The sequence below is a fragment of the Myotis brandtii genome, unplaced genomic scaffold (assembly GCF_000412655.1).
Source record: "Myotis brandtii unplaced genomic scaffold, ASM41265v1 scaffold350, whole genome shotgun sequence".
NCBI classification, from domain to species: Eukaryota; Metazoa; Chordata; class Mammalia; order Chiroptera; family Vespertilionidae; genus Myotis; species Myotis brandtii.
Genome location: NW_005363468.1, coordinates 187089 through 208382, shown reverse-complemented (window position 1 = coordinate 208382; position 21294 = coordinate 187089). Strand labels below are relative to the sequence as shown.

Below are 21294 nucleotides of genomic sequence, written 5' to 3'. Positions count from 1 at the left end.
TGGCCAGCCTGGGTGAGGGGCTGATGGCTGTTTGCAGGCTGTCCACAGCTCCTTCAGGGTGGAGGTCCCAGCTGGGGTACCTGGCCAGCCTGGGTGAGGGGCTGAGGACCGTTTTCAGGCTGGCCACACCCCCTTCAGGGTGGGGGGGTCCTACTGGGGGGCCTGGCCAACCTGGGTGAGGGGCTGATGGCTGTTTGCAGGCTGGCCACAACCCCAAGCCACCCAAGCTCCCAGTGGAGGCTGGCTGGAAGCAGGTATCTGGGATTTATTTATCTTCTATAATTGAAACTTTGTTGCCTTGAGCGGAGGCCACAGCCAGCCAGGGCAGGCAGGAAGCTTGGCTTCCTCCATCACCGCGGCAACCTAGCCTCCTGCTTGCTCCAGCTCCATGGCTGCTGGCCACCATCTTGGTTGGGGTAATTTGCATATAGTCGCTCTGATTGGCTGGTGGGCATGGCTTGGGATGTAGTGGAGGGGTGGGCAATTTGCATGTTTCTCTTTTATTAGATTAGATTAGAAGAGATATATTTGAAGCCAGATTTAAAAGACCATTTTATTTTGGAATACTCTCTTACCTTAAAGCAGTTTTTGAATCTTTTGCTCACCAAATACAGAGCTATTGGATTAATGCAGGAATTCAGGGAGGCCGTGTTGATGCCGATGTAGTCCAATACCAAGAAAAAGCTGCAAAAATAACCCAAAACCTGTCAGTGCAAAATATGCTGCTCTGAGCATGTATTCTTTACAGACTGTTGTGTTTTTATGAAGAAAAAAATTACCCATATACACAATGGTTTTGACTTTATTACTGGTCTTTGCTGATAGTGACTTCTCTGTCCCTCTGTCTCTTTTTTTCTTATTCTCTGTCTCTGCCATCCCACACACCCTCCCCCATACCGTGCCCAATTCTCCCCTTTAAAATAAAATTGTATTTAGAAGTGCTCTGGCTGGCTGAAAAGGGATATTTTACAATGTGCAAAGGAGAATCAGACTGGATATTTCCAAGCATGCCATACACTTATGTGGATAATTCTGGCTCTCTGTTCCCAGTGTTCTCCTAAGCCCCCTTTACTCTTTCCTTTAAAATAGAAGTGAAGGTAAAAAGTGGGAATCTTAATTGCTCCCTAAGGATCAGAAAAATACTACTTTCTCTTTCTGCCTATGAAAAGGATCAATTAAAATTTCTGTGTGGCATTTATTTACAAAACTATCTCTATTTTAGTTTTCTTACCTTAAAAGTTCACATCTATTGGGATCACTCGGATCATAGAGAGTGAGCTTCAAAATCCTGCTGAGGTGAAGGGGAAGCCAACACAGGGCAAAGACAAGGACCAGGCAGAATACTGTTTTGGCCACTTCCCGTCTCTGAAATAAAAACATAGTCAGACTCTGAGATGATGGCTCATTGTAATCACAGTGTTCTCCTTTCCCAAACCTAATATTTAATATTGTATACAAAGGTCAGTGGCATTTGCAAAAATTCAGGGCACTAAGCTTTAAATTGAATAATTAATACGAATTAAAACTAAAATGACTAGAGATTCATATTTGAAAAGTAATAGCTCTCTCTAGATTCTTTAAATTATATAGACTATGCCTAGATAGGTAATATAAGAAAAATACCTGAGCAAGAACAAGGAGATATACTCTAGTATATAATAATTTTAATATATCATCATAATACTTTTGTTATTCACAACCATAATCATAATTATAATCATGAGTTAGAAATAGTTCTACTTTCTTACCTGCTTTAAGTGATCGTTCAAAGCAATTTGCATGCCACTCTTCTTTCTCAACATTTCACAGGTCATCAGGGTATAAAAAAGTGCAGTGATGGCCAATGGCAAGCAGAAATAGAAACTAAATAGCCACCAATCTTTAGCTTTCTGGTAAAACTGTGGGGAAGAGAGAATTTCATCTTTATTTATTTTATTTTATTTTTCCCATCACCATTTATCCCCCCCCCATACTCTCTTCTACCTCCGCTAGTCCCCCTGTTTCCCAATACCACATTGTTGTCCATGTCCATCAGTTCTTTCTCTTTTTTTCCTCAATCTCTCCACCCCAATAACCCTCCCACAAGAGCTGTCTGCCTGCTCTCTATCTGAGTCTGTGGGAAGAGAGAATTTCATGATTAATATTCTCGGTAAAAAAATTCTATATAGCAAATGTTAAATTTTAAAAAATCATCATGGAATAATTATTTCCTAAAGTACTGTAGATCTATTTTATAAACACTATATAGACTCTTTCAGGTCACATATGAACAAATAATTAAGTACTGCTATTAAATAAAACAAACTTTTCCTAAAAGGCATTTCAGTTCTTGAAAGCAATGGGCTATAAATATGTTTTAAACTTTAATCAGTTAGACAGAATTTAAAATATTTGGTAATTCAGATACTCTTGTCTTCACACAAACTAGTTTTCCTTATGCTATTCTTTGTATGAAATACTACATCTGAGTATGTAAAAATATCATAGTGTTTATGGTAAATTTTCACTTCTTAACACATTTATTTCATGGGAAAAACAGATACAAAAAAAGGTTTATGTTAATCATTTAGCTCTGTAATGTATAAATCTAACCAATCAATTAAAAAAAATCAAAGCGACCCTTTCTTCTTTTTTTTTTTTCTGTTCTTTTTAAAAATTGTTACTCCAGACATGTCTGTGTGGGAGCAGAACTTATACAATCAATGCAGTACTTTTTCCTCTTTTAACTAATAAGAAACAAGAAGACAGCAATTTCATTCCCAATTTTACATTAATATCCTTCTTTAATCTTTTGATTATCATAATATATAGAATTCATAAAGTTTTATATAGTCTTCTTAGATATGAAATGGAAAATAATCATTGGTGATCCTTAGATGAGCCCCCTTTGCATGAACTCTTCTTCACTCATTCTGCTGGGAAGAGCTTTTTACACTTAGGATCTATCTTCTGGTGACCAGCATTGCATCCTTTTCCTATCACCTGATTAAACGTTCTTGAATAAACGGCCAAGATGAAAGCTTCTTTGCAATGATATCTTTCCCTTTAGAGGGGACAGGCTTGCCATTCAGAATCCATCTATACCAGGGCAACTTCTACTTGATCAATCACTGCACTATCTACTCCCTCTGATGATTGCTGTGCTGTCTTATGCAAAAAAATGTAGTAGTTGCTGGTCCTTGTGGGGTTTGAGTAGAAAAGCTATAAATTCAGATTGATTTTCTCATGTGAACCTGGTTTATCTGTATCTCTGAATGCCAGGGGATTCTTGGAGAAATAGGCACCCAGCTTCTTGCAGCTTGGGTCGTTAGTCATTGTTAACCCTCAGTCCTGGGACCTACACTCTTAATTTATGCCAAGGACAGTCATAAATCAATAACTTCCAAGGAGGAGAAATCAGGGGGAAAATAGCTAAATATTTTTAAGGCGAGAACAGAAAGGGCGGGCGGGGGAGGGGGGGGGCAGGGAGTAAAATTTACCTGCATGAAGGCTGTTTTCTGAATGGGATGAAGCATGCAGACTTGCAGAGGTCTTCCTTTGTAGTCAGTGGGAATCATATCAAAACCCACAGCTTCAGGGATAGCCAGAACTACAGAGACCACCCAAATCAAAACAATTTCTACTGCTGTCCATTTTGGAACCCCAATTCCTTTAATTCGACTCCAAGATGCAACGGCTCGATACCTGAAGAGCGAAATAGAAGTGTTTGTCCATCTGGCAGAGCCTGGTTTTAGTGAATTTTATAGCTATTTTCTAAGTAACATAGCAGTTACTATAGAGTGTTCAGGATATACCTGACTTAAATATCTGATCTTACCTGTCAATGCTCAGAGCACACAGACTCAGCACAGTGATCCCCACAGAGGCCTTCTGTATGAAAGGCACCAGCTTGCACATCTCAACTCCGAAGGGCCAGCCGCTTGCGAGTAGCTGCATTGAGGAGACATGAAGCTCTATTAGGGAGATTTTCATGAGTCCCCCTCTGAACTGCATTATGTAGCAGAGAGTACTTAACATGTAGAGTAAGATAACAAATTTCAGTTCTTATTCTTTTCCTTGTGGACTACTCCTTTGAAAAACACCAATGTTTGATATATGAAACAGGAGAGTGTGCTGGGAATAATGAATATGCAGCTAGCCCGGCCAGTGTGGCTCAGTTGGTTGGGCATTGTCCCATGCACCAGGAGATCACCAGTTGGTTTCCTGGTCAGGACACATACATGCCCAGGTGGCATCCCCAACAGGGGTCATGCAGGAAGCAGCCAATCAATGTTTCTTTCTCATTGATGTTTCTATCTATCTTTCTTTCTCACTTCCTCTCTCTCTAAAATCAATAAAGACATATTGAAAAAAAGAAAAGAAAATGCAGCCAGTTCATAAGAGTTTGCTATGCATCTATAGTAGCTTAGGGTCAAGATTTCCACTGAGGGGCCAACTGGGGCCAGCTCCCCTTACAAATGTGAAGCTAAAGTTCTATGAATGTCTCTTACACTGTTATGGAGTCCCCAGTGCCTAGGTCATGGTCAAATTAAAATAATTTAATTAAAAATAGGTGATAAATGTTCCTTAGTTAGGAAGAACACAGTTCTCCTGTTGGTCAATTTACCTAGTAATTGACTAAGGTAAAGAACAAAGAACGTATTCTTTACCTTAGTCAATTACTTGACTGCATAGTAACTCAGCCTGAGTAGGCATGCTGCTGCCTTTGGACTTTACTCTAGACCTTTCCTTATCCTGAAAGTCTCTTTCCCCACAGATACACTGGGCAAACTCCCTTGCCTTCTTTGGTCTTGTTCAAATATCATCTTTTTAACATGACCTACCCTGACCACACTATTAAGAGCAGTAATCAGTCAGGCGTCCCCTTCTACTTACCCTACTCCATTTTCTTTTTTATCTATAGTACTTATCAACTCCTATTGCTTATGTTATAACATTTACTTGTTTGTTTTGTTTAGTTTTTGCTGTCTGGCACTTCTAGAAATTTTACAGAATATGGGTTCTGCAACTGCTTAATATAGTTCTGGAGAAATAGCAGATGCTTACTATATGTTCAAGTCCCTAATATAAACATAGGAACTGGTTATACAATGAGGAAAAAGACATAGTTATTGCTCTTATATACATATATGTATTTTCTCGATCTGACTTCAGACTATGTAACCATCTATTGTTAAACTCAGTTATTTTCTTTTTTAGGACAACTGGGTGTGCCCCACACTGGTAAATGAATCACTTTAGGTAAACATCTGGATCGAATGTTCATGAGGTTTTGAAAATAAAGAAAAGTATTTGAAATCTATGTTTTCTTTTTTAATGTTTTTAAAAATAACCTTCTAAAAGTAAAAACTATTTTGAAACACAATTGAGTCTTTCCTTTCTTTTATTAGTGAAAGTTCTTTGTAAAGTTTGTTAAGCTGGGTGATTGTTCTATAACTAGAATGGCACCAAATGTGTGTCTGAATATGAGTTGGAAATCCAACATGGGACCAATTTCATTTATAAGTTTTACATGAAAAATTGCACTGATATGTAGGACAAATATTGGAAAACTTACCATAAATATGCTTATTCTAGGGTCCTAAAAGCCTGCAGGGCCAGGCAGATAATACAGAGGAGTGAAGGGAACCAGAGGTAAGAAGGTCATCGGTGTCAGGAATACAATAGGGAGTGGTGGGATCTGGGGTAAATCCTGTCTAAAAGGAGCAGCTGCTAGTAAACATGACATGATTTTTGCCAAAGGACTCTAAAAACAAACAAAAAAAAACCTCTTAATTTTTAGCCCCAACCGGGAATCCTATATAATAAAAGCCTAAAATAAAAGCCTAAGTGTCTGGTCATCTGTTCAACCAATCAAAGTGTAATATGCTAATGATATGCTAAGGCCGCTCAATCGCTCACTATGATGTTCACTGACCACCATGGGGCAGACACTCTGACCTGTAGGTTAGCTTGCTGCTGGGGTCCAGCTTATCAGGACTGAGTGAGACAGGCTGGACATGCCCTAGAATCCTCCCATGGTCCCTCCCTGGCTGGCCAACCTCCCGCATCCCTCCTTTGCCCCAATCATGCACCAGTGGGGTCCCTTGGCCTGGTCTTCACTCTCTTGCAATCCGGGACCCCTCAGGGTATGTTGGAGAGGTGGTTTCTGCCCAATCCCACAGGCTAGGCTGAGGGATCCCACTGGTGCACAAATTTGTGCACCGGGCCTCTAGTTTTTATATGAAATCCCATAGTTTATAAAAGTTGTCAACTAAACAATATTTTTAAAAAACACTGTCAGGTAACATTGTATTAACAAAATATATCTGTAGGTCCGACTAGTGATTTCTGGATTAATCAATTGACTCATAACTGTGTGCCAGGCAGCATTCTGAGGTCAGGGTGCATATCATATCAATGAATAAGGAAAACTCCCTGTTTTTATGGAGCTTACAGTCTAGTAAGGGAGGCAGACAAAAAACACATAAATATTGAAGATGATAACACAGGGGGTGTCATCATATTAAGGAAGTATGGTAGGATTTGGGATGCTTTCTTGCTGGGGCTGACCAGCAGACCCTGAGTCAGTGATGGCGAACCTTTTGAGCTCGGCATGTCAGCATTTTGAAAAACACTAACTTAACTCTGGTGCCATGTCACATATAGAAATTTTTTGATATTTTCAACCATAGTAAAACAAAGACTTAATATTTTTGATATTTATTTTATATATTTAAATGCCATTTAACAAAGAAAAATCAACCAAAAAAATGAGTTCGCATGTCACCTCTGACACACGTATCATAGGTTCACCATCACTGCCCTGAGGGATGGATGAATGATTACTCTGACACATGTTTCTGTGAAAGAGAGGGGTAAAGGGCTGCTTGGCTATAGGAACCAAACAGCCCTGTTTACCTGCCTCCTTAGGCTTTTATTATAGCACAGCTTGAAATAAAATTCACCTCTAGATACTATCAGCAGGGTAAGTATCCTTAGAAAAAGTATTCTTTAAGTAAGGATGTTTTGAAGTCTAAACATAGAGATTCCAGTAAAACACCCAGGGACTCATACTTGTTTGGAAAAGTCAAGGCAGAGGCCACTGACCTTTCAGAGATTCCTTCTTACAGACTTTCCAACCAAGACCCATGCTTCCCCACACTTTCTGGTAGGCCTCTCAGCAAGGTCTATCCGAAGAGGCAACATTTGAATAGGACCTGACTAAAATAAAAGAGTAAGCCATGCAAAGAGCATTTGAGGCAGAGGAAAGAGCTAGTGCAAAGATCCTGAGGTCAAAATAATTTGGGTGAGCTGGAAGGGGCAGAAACTATTGAGGAGTGATCCAGAAGATGAAGTTGTAGAGTAAATTGTTTGATGTGTTTTGTTTTGTTTTGTTTTTGTTTGTTTGTTTTGAGGAAATTCATTGCAAGGTTTTAAAAAAGGAAAATAGAATGGTTTTATTTATGTTTTTAAAAAGATCACTGTGGGTGCTCAATGTAGTATTGAAAGGGGTCAAGAAAGGAAGCGCTGGTGAGAGGTCGTGGTGAGCTGGACTGTGTGGTGCTCTGGGGCTGAGGAGAATGAGTTATAGACTGCATATATTTTGAAAGTAGAGCCACCAGGACTTGCTGATGGGTTGGATGTCAGATGTGAGGAGTCAGCAAACTCAAAGAGGTTTATCATGCGAAAAGTGGAGCCCTTTCTTAAAATGGGGCGGACTCAAAGTATCACAGGTCTGAACCAGCAATGAACTCAAGATGCTTTGAAAGAACTGCCAATTGCCCTTGGAAACATAAGAAAAAATAGGTTCCAGCCGGTTACAAGGGCTCTGTCAGACCCAGCTTGGTATAAATTATCCAGACACTATTCTGTCTAATTATACTGATTGTCCTTAGATGTATCAGGAAAAAATAACAATAAGAAGAAAACAAAACTCCTCCCTTCAAAATATGAAGTACCATTTCCCTCCCCTTGAATGTGGGTTGAATTTAATGATTTGCTTTTAATGAACAGAATGTGGTGAAAGTGATGATGTGTGACATCTGAGTTCATAAAGGCATTAGGCTTCCTCCTTGCTCTCTCTTGGATTGCTCTTTCTGGGGGAGGCCAGCTGCCATCCAGGGAACATTCACTTCTACGGAGAGGCCAACATGATAAGGAACTGCGACCTCCTGAAAACAGCTAGTGCTAGTTTGCCTGGTGTGCGAACGAAAAAGATCCTTCAGCCCAGCCAGTGTGGCTCAGTGGTTAGCATCGACCTATGAACCAGGAGGTCAAGGTTCGTGTTAGGGCACATGCCCGGTTGTGGCCTCTGTCCCCAGTGGGGGGCATGCAGGAGGCAGTTGAACAATGATTCGCTCGTCATTGATGTTTCTATCTCTCCCTCTTCCTTTCTCTCTGAAGTCAATAAAAAAAAAATTTTTTTAAAGAAAAGATCCTCCAGCCCTAGGCAATCCTTCAGATGACTTCAACCCCTGCCAATATGTTGACTGCACCCCATGAGAAACCTGAGTCAGTGGCTCCTGAATTCCTGAACCACAGACTTGGTGTGAGTTATAAATGCTTATTGTTCAAGCCATTAAGTTTTTGGGTAATTTGCTATTCATCATTCAACAGCTAATACAGTTATCCTTGGTCACTCACTTAAGTAATAAATCCACATTTAAACCCATATGGTCTTATTCTAGAGTCTTAGTGTTTTGAAGAAGCTGATCTTAGAAAAAAAGAATGTTTAGAATTAACATCACTATTAGTATTTTTAAACCCAGGGCTATGTGTCAAACAATGGTAAAATATCTAGATACAGAGTAAAACTTTCTTCTAAGAACCTATTTTATTCACATAGTGTCCAATATTTTTGATAGTTTCAAGTATTTTATTGTCTCAAACTATTTCCAAATATGCAAATATTAGTATCACAGAAGTACAGCCATCAGATGGTTTAAGATGAATGAGCTCCCAGGCCACTGAAGGGAAAGAAGTCTGGCCAATGAAAATGAGCTTTGCACTGAGTCCAGGCCCTGCTTTGCGGTTACTATTGTTTTTGGCTCAGCCTCGAAACTGGATTATTGCCCTTCATACCACTGGGAGGCCTGCGGCTCAACCTCTGACCCAAGTTATCACAGAGGATAGGGAAACACAAACTGAAAATTATAACAATTCTCTTCAAGTTCAACACAGAGATAGTCAGAAAGCTAATCATAACGGAGAGATTACAATTTTCTAATCTGCGCTTACAAAAGAAAAGGAACTACAAAATAGGGAACAGTAGCCTTTATCAGCTTTCAGGATTTCTGCCTCTCAGGCCTGAATGCTGCTGGTCCTTAGGGGCCACAAAAGATGAGCTCCCACTGTCACTTCTATTATTTTGTAGTGAGAAGGAGGGTGACTGACAGTCTCAGCCTCTCTCTGATCAAAAAGCTTTGTGGATCCACCGAGAAGAGCCAGATAGCTTATAGCAGAAACCGTTCCCATTACTGATTCTCATATCTTTCTTAGTGGCCTCCATCAAGAAAGTCTTTGAGCCATTTAGTGCTTGGAGCTTATTTAAAATGCAAAGACAACAACTTCTTGTTTAATGATAAGCAAAGCACTGGGTGAAAGAAAAGTTGTGAAGTTTAAAAAATATCACTCTCAATCAAGATGCCCTCTTTAAAATTTGGTTTAAAAATGTTCTTATGGATTTTTATAATTCCTGGAAATTAATTATTTCACTATTTAGTGACAAAAATAATGACATCCAACACTTAACAAGTTGAAGTCCAACAATATACTAGTAGCTTTCCTCTTAGGGGAAGAGATTGATTGTCTTTATTGCAAGAGGGATCAACTGTAACTATAAATCCAACAACGGCATTTTTATTCTTTATATTTCTTTTTTTCTTTGGACTTTACCCCATTAAATTAGCTATCTTAGGGCAAGGTTTGAATTCTGAAAACAAATCAAACATGTAATCAAACAAGTTTTTCTAGGTCCCTGCTACAGGAATTAAATTTTAGGTCTTGTTTAAAATTAAGTTTGAATATCTATTACCTATCATTTAGCATAGGTGAACCGGTTAGAATATGCTCCCATAACTGATGCTGGTTTTCACATTGTGATGGCTCATCCAAGGGAGAGCTTTGGTTACTTTGGGTCCTATAAGCAGTAAGAGGTCCATCTGACAAATGATAGCCTATGCTTGTGCTAACTCCTTTCCCTAGGCCAGTGGTCGGCAAACTGTGGCTCGCGAGCCACATGCGGCTCTTTGGCCCCTTGAGTGTGGCTCTTCCTAAGCCTTAGGAGTACCCTAATTAAGTTAATAACAATGTACCTACCTATATAGTTTAAGTTTAAAAAATGTGGCTCTCAAAAGAAATTTCAATCGTTGTACTGTTGATATTTGGCTCTGTTGACTAATGAGTTTGCCGACCACGGCCCTAGGCTAATACTGCTTCTCTAGCACATTTCTTTTGTATGAATAAACACAAATACATAAATAATCACTAGATTGAAAAAAGACATGACCGTAATGATTATAAGGTTTCTATTCAAGGATGGCTATAGTTTAACAACTTTAGGTTGGAATAGCTGCTTAAGAAAGGAAAAAACAAACAAACAAAAAACCCAGAATCCAAATAAATTATTTTTATATTACATTATAAAATTATTTTTAGGTAATAAAATTGTTTACTTTTATTTATAAAAGAATAAATAACATGACCAGGAAATAAATATCCTTTCTTTAAGGGTATTAAGTGAGTCCTACAAATCTTTCCAAGTAGGGATTTACATTTTTCAATTCTCTTTTTAATTAAAAATTACATTCTTGAGAAATTAAATGGAGAAAATCCTGTAATACACACCACTCTTAATGCCCAAAGGAATCAAGCCCCATAAAGTTTGGAAATTCCAAAGTTAACCACCTTACACTAACAAATGTTCATTTGCCTCATTAACCATATATACCATTTTTTTCTTTTCTTTTTTTTAAATTAAGAGCTAACACTGAGTTTTAACTGCTTGTTTCAGAATATTCTACTACATTTTTAATGCCTAGCACAGTGTCTGGTATACAGTGGTTACTCATTTAAATGCTTGTTGAATAGTAGGTGAATGAGTGAGTGAATGGATGAATGAATGAATTTCATTTGAAAGCAAATCTTATGAAACTCGTATCATGAGCTTTTCAGTTCTCATATTTGAAACAAGTTCTTTAGAGAATTGAGATAACTTTGCATTTTTTTGTCTTGTCTAATCCATGTCTTCCCCCCTTTGAGATGATCAGATTTTCTTGACACAGACAGCCAGGGCCTGGAGGTGTGAAGGTTGGCTGTTCTATTGTTGGAGTTCTGCCTTCCAAGCAGGCTGGAAAAGGTCAAAAGTAAAAATTCCTCTTCTACCCTCTCTCTCCTACTCAAACCTGTCAAGGAAATGAGTGATGCAAAACAGAACCCAGTGTTTCTCACTATCTAATGGGATTCTATGAGAAGCTTCAGTTGCACATTTGGTGGAGATGGATGCAGAAAGCATAGGGACCCTACAAGAGATGATCATTTAAGAGGGCGGGTGAGCGGTGTATTAACGAAGACAAACCAGGATTACTTTGCCAGATTGCTATTCGTTCCATCTCATGATGAACTGTGAACAATTGTTTCAAATGACTGTATTATGTTTTTACAGTAAGAGTCAAAAGAGAGAAATAATGGAGTAGTTGTGTTCCACAACTTTGGAATAGGGTGTATTCTTCTGTGTTTAAATCTCTGCTTCCTGAAGCAGATAAGAGTTTTTCTGCATGTGAACTAGCATTTTAATAATGTAGGGCACTCTCATTCAAGGATTTCCTTGTCAGAGCTCCTTTTCTTTTTGTATTCATACCTACAGAGAGAATTAAGGGAAGCTGCCGGTCAAGTGCATAGAAAATAGTTTCTTGACATACATTTTACCAGTACCCTAGAGGACAAATATCAATTACAAGTTCCATCCTGCATCCATTAAAATGCATTTAATCTCTTACAGATTGGGCCATGTGGGTTAGAAATATGTGGGTCAGAGATAATGTCAGCTTGTCCCCCAGGAGTGCCATTTAATAGACCAGAATATGAGCAGTGCCTCCCGGAGTTGTGCAAAACAGAGGCTCTCTCCCTAGGAATCTCTTGCATGTACACCCACAAAACAGGGCTTTCCACAACTCTGAAAAGAATCCTCGGCTTGCTGAAATAAAGTGATGACTCCATGTATATGAACTAAGGTCCTTAATGCCAGAAGCTAATTCCAGCATGTCATAGATACAAGTTTCATCAAAAGGTGGATGGAACTTGGGGATTCAGCAGGGCTGAATACATATTACCTGCTGCTGGAATAGCTAAGGGCATTTCCCCACACCTAAAGATTTGCAAATATTATTGCCTGCTGCCAGACAGCTGAGGGCATTTTAATCTACATTTATTGCCTCCTGCTGGCCAAACACCTGAACAGCTGAAGGCACAATGCCTACCTTATACCAAACCTTAACCTTTGATATGTATATTTGCCTTGCCTTAGGACAATTTGTGATAATAAAGAGCAAGGGGTCTGAAGATTCAGGAGAACTTGGTTCCTATAGCTTAGCTTCCTCTAGTTCCCCCATGGATTACACAGTTATATTATATTTCTAGTCTCTTTATTAATTTATGCTTCAGCGCCTTCTCCAAATTCCTGAACCCTTCTAGATGCTGGGAAACACCCTGGCACTTAAAACAAAATCTCTAAAAGTAGCAAACAGATAGAAAAAAGATAAAAATTAAATTTGTCATAGGAGAAATTCAAATTCACTTTAAATACATTTCCCCACCAGTGTTACAATAAAATTTATTCTCATGTCTGTAACAGGTAACTAAATAGATGGATTTCTACTCTCATATCATCTGAATTGAAATATAGATCTACAGTTTGTGCTTAAAAACTTGCATTGACACATTAAGTATATCAAAAGAGCATTAAGAAATGCTGTTTACAAATCTAGCTTATTATTAGAGTCACTTATTTGTGCCAGTTCTTCTGAGAAGATCACCGTGACAGTTGAAGAAACTGAAGAATTATAATCTGATGGCCTCATAGTTCAGAAAGAGACTCAAACTTAATGAATTCAACAAAACTTATTAAGGAATTGTACATCTTAAACTTTATTCTATTCAGAGATTTCTTTATGGGACACTGGTAAGTTACTAAGATAAAACATTTGATTGCTAGAGCATCCAAAAATCCCTTTAAAATGACTTGAAAGTATTGAGTGAGAAGAAAGAAGACACTGTGCAATCTAAACATCCAGAGTAGGTTTTCCTCCCTTCTGGAAACTACGATGGGCTAAAGAAGAGAGAAGTAGAGAAGGGACACCGGACAGAACACAGGACTATGGCTGTGAGTTTCAGGGACAGAGAATTTGCTTGAGTAAAGTCAACTTTGCTAATAAACTTCTGACTCAAGAATGATCCTCTTTCTTTCTCCACCACATTTTGGCCATTTTCTTATTTGTTTACATTTTTACCAAATAAACTTCTGACTCAAGAATGATCCTCTTTCTTTCTTTTACCACCACATTTTGGCCATTTTCTTATTTGTTTACATCTCTATAGATCCACATTTGTTTACATGTGGATCTATAGAGAAAGAGAAAGAAAAAAATCTCTAAAATAAAAGCACTGAAAAGAAAAGAAGTCTAAAATTAGAGAAGTTGTTGGCAACTGTATACCCATACACCATACTCAGCTATCTTCCAAACATAACCAACCTCTTTTTAACTTTGTCAAGGACTGACAGAGAATGTTTCACATCATAAATTACATCTTGAATCTTATTTCAGCTCAGGCTTTATCTGTCAACACCCTTTAAAGCACTTAATCACTTATTAGCATTTGGCATGTTTCTTTAAAAACAGTCAGCTATAGCATATTAGCCACACAGAGATAACCTTATATGGTTTTCTTTGTGAAATGAAGAACATGGTGTCTTGGCCCTGAAACAACAGAGTCTTGGCTATGTCTTCCTCTTGTACAGCAGTGGAAATATCTTCAATCTTGAATGACGTTTACAAAAAAAGTGTAAAGCCTTTGATATGAAGCCTTACCACGTTGAAAGAAACATTTCCTTAACATTTTAAAAGGCTTGGATTTATGAAGTGACCAAGCTGTATATCAAAGGCAAACACAAGAAGCACCATGGAGTTAACCTAAAGAACCTCTCATTGCCCAAGGCCAAGTGTTTGCCAACCGTTTTGTCACGGGAATCCATGGGTAAAGCAGTAAATTGGGAAGATGAAGTCTTGAGTTTCTGAATTATTTGAATTATATTATTGACCTGTTAATCACTTATGACCAATATCCTCATATAGAAAGGGGAGCAAGCTTCCCCCTTCTTTTTCATCTGAACTGTTATAAAAATATAAGTTAGAGAAATCCCACTGTCATTACGTCTAATGTATAATATCTTTTGTCAACCAGTCCTTGACTTGTATTGACGAGTGCAGGCACTGTGCTAGGTGGGTAGGAATGTTAGTTTTATTTGACAATTGAATTGAGGTCATTCAAAGTAATACTCTTCCTCTTTATTAATACTTTTTAAAAGCTAATGCATTAAATATGCTTAATTGGTTCTCCTTAAAATTTCTTTTGCTTTAAATAAATGAATCTCAGAAGTATCTGTTGCAGAAGAGCAAAGAAATACCAAGCACGCTTCCTAGAGAAAGGGAGGAACCCACTTATTAACACTAGTGGACTCTGGGAATAATTTCCAAATCAGAGGGAAGTAACATGCTGAGGCTTCGCTTTTTATAATCTTCTGGGGTCTTTGTCTTACAGATATGGTTCTGCCCCCTTTTGTGGGCTTACTGGAAGGCCCCCAGGTGTTTGATAACGACCTCCCTCCCCTCCCCCGCCAACCCCGGGCAGTGACACGCCTTGCAAGACCAGTTTCCTCCTCATATCTAGGTTCCATTTTGGGTTCAAAATTCTACTAAAGCATTTCAGAATATTCAAATATTAGTTAAAGATCTCACTTACTTAACTGGAAATAGAAACTGTTATTATCCTGGAAGAAATTAGACTCCCCTAACCAATGATACCATTACTTCTGCTTACTGACCAGAAAATTATAACTTCAAAAATTAAATTTTATGTAGTTCCATTAACTTTTACTTCTAAGATATGAAACTAGTCAATACACACAAACTTGTTAAGTACTACAAGTAGTCTAAGATCAAATAGTGAGAAAGGTGACTTTGCTCAGAAATATAGTTTGGATCGTGTCCCAAGAGGAAAATATCTGATTACCTGACAAGGTCACTTGATTCAAAACTCATTTGTGGGTTCAGTGAAGCAATTCCACATTTTGACATGCCAGCATTTTAATGTTAGGCGTATCCCTTCCTAAACTAGTTAAACGTTAAACATCAGCAGTTTTGCCTCTCAGAGCTATGAAGGCAGTCTCTTGCTTCTAATAGTAACCTACAAAGTTAACAGCAAAGCCATCTAAATGCACTCCAACAGGTCACCAGTCTACTTTTAAAAAAACTCTCCACCTCCACTGAACAACTGATTAACTCAGATCCTTATCAAACTAATGTCCATATGAATATTTACCTTATCAGTTTACAAGCAGATTTGTTTTCAAAAGCAATTTGCAGGCAAAGGAAGCTATATTTGAGAATTAACTACATTAACTCAGTTATGCATGTAAATAGAGCACAGAGTGACATTGTTAAATAAAATCCATAAATAATTTTAAAAAACTCATCATTTGCTCAACAAATTTTAACTTCTTGAGAAGTTAAAAAAAAGTTAAAGAAATTTTAACTTTAAGCTGCTACCAAGGCTTGTTGAATATCACTGTTAAACCAAACTAAGACAAAACAACCAACCAACCAACCAATATAAAAACCTTCACAGCATCCACAAGAGCACTCAGCTCTTTTGCTTCCCACACAGCTTTGACATTAGTGTTAACCTGGTAGTCAGATAGACTCTCACAGGCAACAAACATCTAGATTATCCCATTCATTTTAGTCTGTACAGGAAGGACACAAATAAGTAGCTTGTGAATAAAGAGAGCTGTATCCTCACATCAAAGACTTACACCCTGGATTTTGGGTCAGATACAAAACATCAATTGAGCTATCAGCTGTAAAGTGTGTATACATTTTTTGGACAATCTAGATAAATATTAGAGATAGACATCAATACTTGTATATCTCTATGGAGATGTTATATAAAATCGTGATTCAAACTAAGATTATAACAACTTTGGAGGCAATATTGTAATATCTGTCAGAACTACAAATGTACAACCTTTTGATGCAGTAATTCTAATTCTAGAAATTTACCTTTCAGATAGAGTCATACATGTTTGTAAAGCCATATGTACAAAGATGTTATTTATAGGCATGTTTATAATGACAAAAGCTGAAAGAAAATTCTAAACAAGTCTCCGTTCTTATTCATACACACACACACCAATTTATTTGCTTACTATGTGCCAGGCATATATATATATAATTCTCTTTGAATGACTGCATTTTGCATTTTTCATCTGTATGGTCTTATGCAATATAGTGGGTAATAGCCCTGCTGTGTGTTGCTGAGAAGGTAAACAAGTCTTTTATTGTCAGCATGTTTACATGCATATTGGAAGCTTCAGTTTACTGGTTGTCCTACAGAAAAATTCTCTTTGAATGACTGCATTTTGCATTTTTCATCTATATGGTCTTATGCAATATAGTGGATAACAGCCCTGCTGTGTGTTGCTGAGAAGGTAAACAAGGCTTTTATTTTCAGCATGTTTACATGCATATTGGAAGCACTTGGACAGCTTCAGTTTACTGGTTGTCCTACAGAACCTCTCTGGCCTTTAACACAGGATTTCCTCCCTGACACAGGAGACCTGGTAAGAAGACTGGCTGTCCCTACAAGTTTCCAGAGTCCTAGTTCCTCGAGGAAGTCAAGGCAGAGCAGACCTATTTCCTAAGGTTTGCCAGCCCCTCACAGCAGCACCTCCCTGTGATGTCCTGTCCCATCCATAGCGGTCTCAAGGACTAGGGCTTCAGCAAGATCTATGACATTTTGTGGTTTGTCTACTTTACTGAATCCAGATTAATGGAATAGATTCATTCCATTTGGTGTGCCAACAAATGGGTTTGGGGATTCTATGAGCCCCCAGAAATTGTGTGTGCATATATGTGTGTATTATATATTAATTAAAATGTATATATAAATTATATATAACATATTATTTATATGTAATATAAATAATTAACTGGATTCTTGAAGACAATTGTAACATCCCACAAAAAACCCCAGAAAATTAGAAATCACTGGTTTAGAGACTCAAGTCTCCATTTAAGGATACATTTAAATGGCATGCATAATTCACTTAAATTACTTTCTGTGAAGTAGAATACCTGGCTACTCTGAAATTCTCAATGCATTTTAAAAAACGTACTTATATGGTGTCACAATCAGTTAGCATATTCAATGGCTTTTAACTAGTCCTGGATTCGGTGTTTTGGTAAATAAAGCCTTTGGTAAATAGATATTATCAGTATTATACACTCCACCATTAGAAGGGGATTTCAGTAGATAGAAATTCTCGCATGACTGAAATTAAAACAGAAAATGCTTGTTGAGTATCCTACTGTGTGGGAGTGTGTCACAATTCCACCAGTGCTCCCCAATGCAGCCATAACAACACACCAGTTTGGAGAAAAGTGTACGTGTCTGAGCTCACTCAATGCAGGGGAATGAGGAGGACCACCAGGTCCAGGGCTAGATGGCCCGGATTCAAGCCTACCTTTATCATTTTCTAGTGGTGTGACTGGGCAAGTGACTTCACCTCTCCAACAGGTGATTTCTCCATAAAATGGGGGGGGGGGGTGCGGGGAGGGGTGACCACATGTTTTGTTGTAGTGACTTAATGAAGTAAACCAAGTACCTAGTGCATAATAAGGTACATGGTAGCCTAGTGCATGGTAGCCATTATTGTTATATGACACCTCAAATGACACCTATTTATGCATACTATAAAAATCAACCAAAGACTGCCATGTAGAATTCAATGATGGCAAGCATAGTGATGGGACTGAATTCTTTGGGATGGATTTGTTTAGGACCACTATAGAAGACCAGATTTGTAATGACTCATTAGTTTATTTCAGAAGTACAGTGACAGCTTTAGCAGACTAAATGGTATTCCCTAGGGAAATCATAAAGGAATGTGAAATGAAAGTAAAACCTGCGTGCCCCCCTGGGGGTTGAATATTCTCTGGCTTTATTGAATGTAATCATTTGACCAAATGGAGAAAGTAGTCTGGTCCTGGCAGCGCTGACTTACATCTTGTCTGAAAGCAGCACACGGAAGGAAAACGCTCTCAGCCCAGGCTTCCGTAAGTCCTTCAGCTGCTGGCTGACTTAGGAAGGTGTCTAACATGTGGGGTTTACTGGGACCTCTCTAAGCTGGCTTTTTACAAAATTCTGTGCAAACCTAGATATAATCTCCCTTTTGAGAGGGATTCTATTTCACATATTTAAAAATTTCTCACAAAACCTTGTACTCTACAGTTTCTCAAGTCATTTTGATGAGTTGAATTCAAATTCCTCTGCCAAGTTGGAATGGTAAGATTTGGTCAGTGGGACTCCTTAAGAAACAAACGGGTCACTTCTGGCCCAAATGGAGCTGTGACTGAATTTAAGGGGCCCATTTCAGCCTGTGCTTCTCCCAGAAAACTCTCAGAGTTCATAAGCACTAGTTGCCATGCAGAATTTTAGAATTTCTTCTATTATCCCTACTTATTTCTGCAAGTATTTCCTTCTAGGGCCTGGATTGTAATCTGATTCTTATCTCTATACCTCAGAAGTTTCTAGAATGCCCTTATAATATGGCTATTTGGATTTTCAGAGACTCATGGAAGGCAATTTAAAGGCATGCCTTGTGATAATTTCTCTTGCCACAAGATCAAAGCATCCCTTACAAATCTTTCCCAACACTACATCTTTTTTTTTTTTCCCTTTCCTCCTGTACTGAATCCAGGACTAGTTTTAGGCAAATCTGCAAAACAGATTCCCATTCTTTACACTTTGGTTCTGTTTTTCTGTGCGACTTTCTGTTGCTGATCATGATGGGAAAACAGTTTTACATGTTGACACTGTCCTTTGAAAATTTCCAGCTCTTTCACTGAGGTTATTTTTCTTAACACCAAAACCCCCCCAATAAGTGGGCACCAAGAACCTTATTGTAGAATTGAGGAAACTGAGACCTAGAGATATTGGGATGTGTCGAGTTCCAAAGCCACCTAGAATTAGGCCATGTGGGAGTTTATGTCCTGACCTTACTCTCCATGCCTGATTCCTCTGATGCCCGTGGTGATCACGTAACAATGTTAGCTACTGAAACCATTCTTTGCAGACTTTAAGTTGAGTGCCCCTGGTCTGATCCATGAACTAATCTGTAGGGTACAGCTATCACTTTGGAACCTGATAGATTAGCCTGATTTCTGCCTCCAACTCTAACTCATTGTGAGCACGTGAACATACTATTAATCATCTGTAAAATGGAATAATATTCACTTGTGAACTGTCAGAAGGATTAAAGGAAAGTGACACACTTATTCCAGTGCTTGGCCCACTGTAGGCATCCAATAAAAAGTAGGAACAGTAACTGGGCTGGTGTGGCTCAGTGGTTGAGGGTTGACCCATGAACCAAGAGGTCACTGGTTTGATTCCTGGTCAGGGCACATGCCTGGGTTGCAGGCTCCATCCCCAGTAAGGGGGTGTGCAGGAAGCAGCCAATTGATGATGTTTCTCTCTCATTGATGTTTCTATCTCTCTATCCCCCCTCCCCTTCTATCTTCTCTCTCATATATAGATAGATAGATAGATATAGATATAGATCTATATATCTATATATATGAAGTAGGAACAGTATAGTCATTCACAGCAGGGGAACTGTAGTCTCCTACTCACCAGTCTAGGTTTCTTTCTTCTAGGCCATTTGTTTCCTAAAACCAGGGTCCCCCAAGAAAATGCTTCCCAAGGTTAATAGTGTTCATGAGTCACTTAAGAATCTTAAGACGCAGGTTTGATTTAGTAAGTTTGGGGTGGACCTGAAGTTCTAACAGGCACTTAGGTGATATCAATCCTGCTTTTGGACCACATTTTGAGCAGGGAGAATGTGTCCTGTGAGCTGGACTTAGGGACAAGATTTTTCAGGAACAGTGGTTCTCAGTCTTCACAGTTCATCAGAATTACATGGAGGGCTTTTAAAATAAAATAAAACATATTGTGTCCCACCCAGAGCAGGTCTGAGGTGGGGTCATACAATGTCGTTTCTAACAGGTTCCCAAGTAATGTTCATGCTGCCCGTCTGGGACTACAATGGTTCTACGCTTAGCAGGGGGTACTGAAGACCAGAAGGAAGTTTGGACTCAGTGATCACTGAGTTTCAGGAGGGGGATGAATCATCCTGAGTAAGCTCCTGCCAAAGACTTTCCCATTTCCCGCTCTCTAACCAGTCACCCTCCCCTCACCATAGTAGTTGGCGCCTTTTACCTTGTAGACATTGATGGGGATGTCAATGATGATGTGCAGCAGGTCTCCCAGAGCCAGGCTGGCTATCAAGATATTAGGGCCATTTCGCATGCACTTGTTCTTGTAAATGATTCTCAGCAGCGTGGAGTTTCCGATGATGCCCAGCACGAACACTAGGCAGGACACCACCGTGTTGATGTACTTGAAAGTCTCTTTGATTTCAATGAATCCTTCGCACGGGGGCGGGGCTCCGGCCGGCTTCCCTGCTTTAGGCGTCTGCGGAGGTGTGGACGACCACGGCCAGCTGGCGTTGGACCCTGTTGTCCTGGAGGTCTTCGTAGGGGGCGTCATTATCTCTCGGGCCCCCAGAAGTGGCGGAGTGGCCCCGGTCGGTGGGAATCCCTTCTCTTGTCCCTGGACTCCCGCCACGCCGCTGGCCAGGATCAGGGCCACCAGGGCGTGTCCGCACATGCTGGGCAGCGGCTGCATGCTGCTGCCGGCTCCTGTGGGCGTTGGGTGGCCGCTCCGCAGCGTTCGGGGTCTGGAGGTCAGTCAGGAAGACGGGACACACGGGTCAGCTACCTCCACCACGCCCCTGCCAACCGCTAGCTCGGATCGCTCCGGCGCTGTGCCTGTCCGCGCGCGCAAAAGTAACTCAAGTTTGCGCGGCGGTGGAAAGCTGGCCGGCGTGACCCGCCTGCATCTGTCCACTGTCCTTCCAAACGAGCTTTCCCCGGTGGTTTTTCTCCCCTGCGTCACCCACTCCCCACCCCTCAGGGTGTC

The 21294-nt window shown here is 39.5% G+C and overlaps 1 protein-coding gene across 1 annotated transcript in view; it reads right to left on the bottom strand.

Annotated features, from left to right (window-relative positions):
- Nucleotides 1-21273, bottom strand: part of EDNRB (endothelin receptor type B) — a 26347-nt gene extending 5074 nt beyond the window's left edge. The window contains exons 1-6 of the mRNA XM_005871609.2: nt 20533-21273; nt 3818-3930; nt 3480-3684; nt 1749-1898; nt 1232-1365; nt 576-684 (exon numbers count right to left, since the gene is read on the bottom strand). Coding sequence (XP_005871671.1) covers nt 576-684; nt 1232-1365; nt 1749-1898; nt 3480-3684; nt 3818-3930; nt 20533-21000 — 1179 coding nt within the window. The 5' untranslated portion in view covers nt 21001-21273. The remainder of the gene's footprint in view (nt 1-575; nt 685-1231; nt 1366-1748; nt 1899-3479; nt 3685-3817; nt 3931-20532) is intronic.
- Nucleotides 21274-21294: the final 21 nt, after the last annotated feature.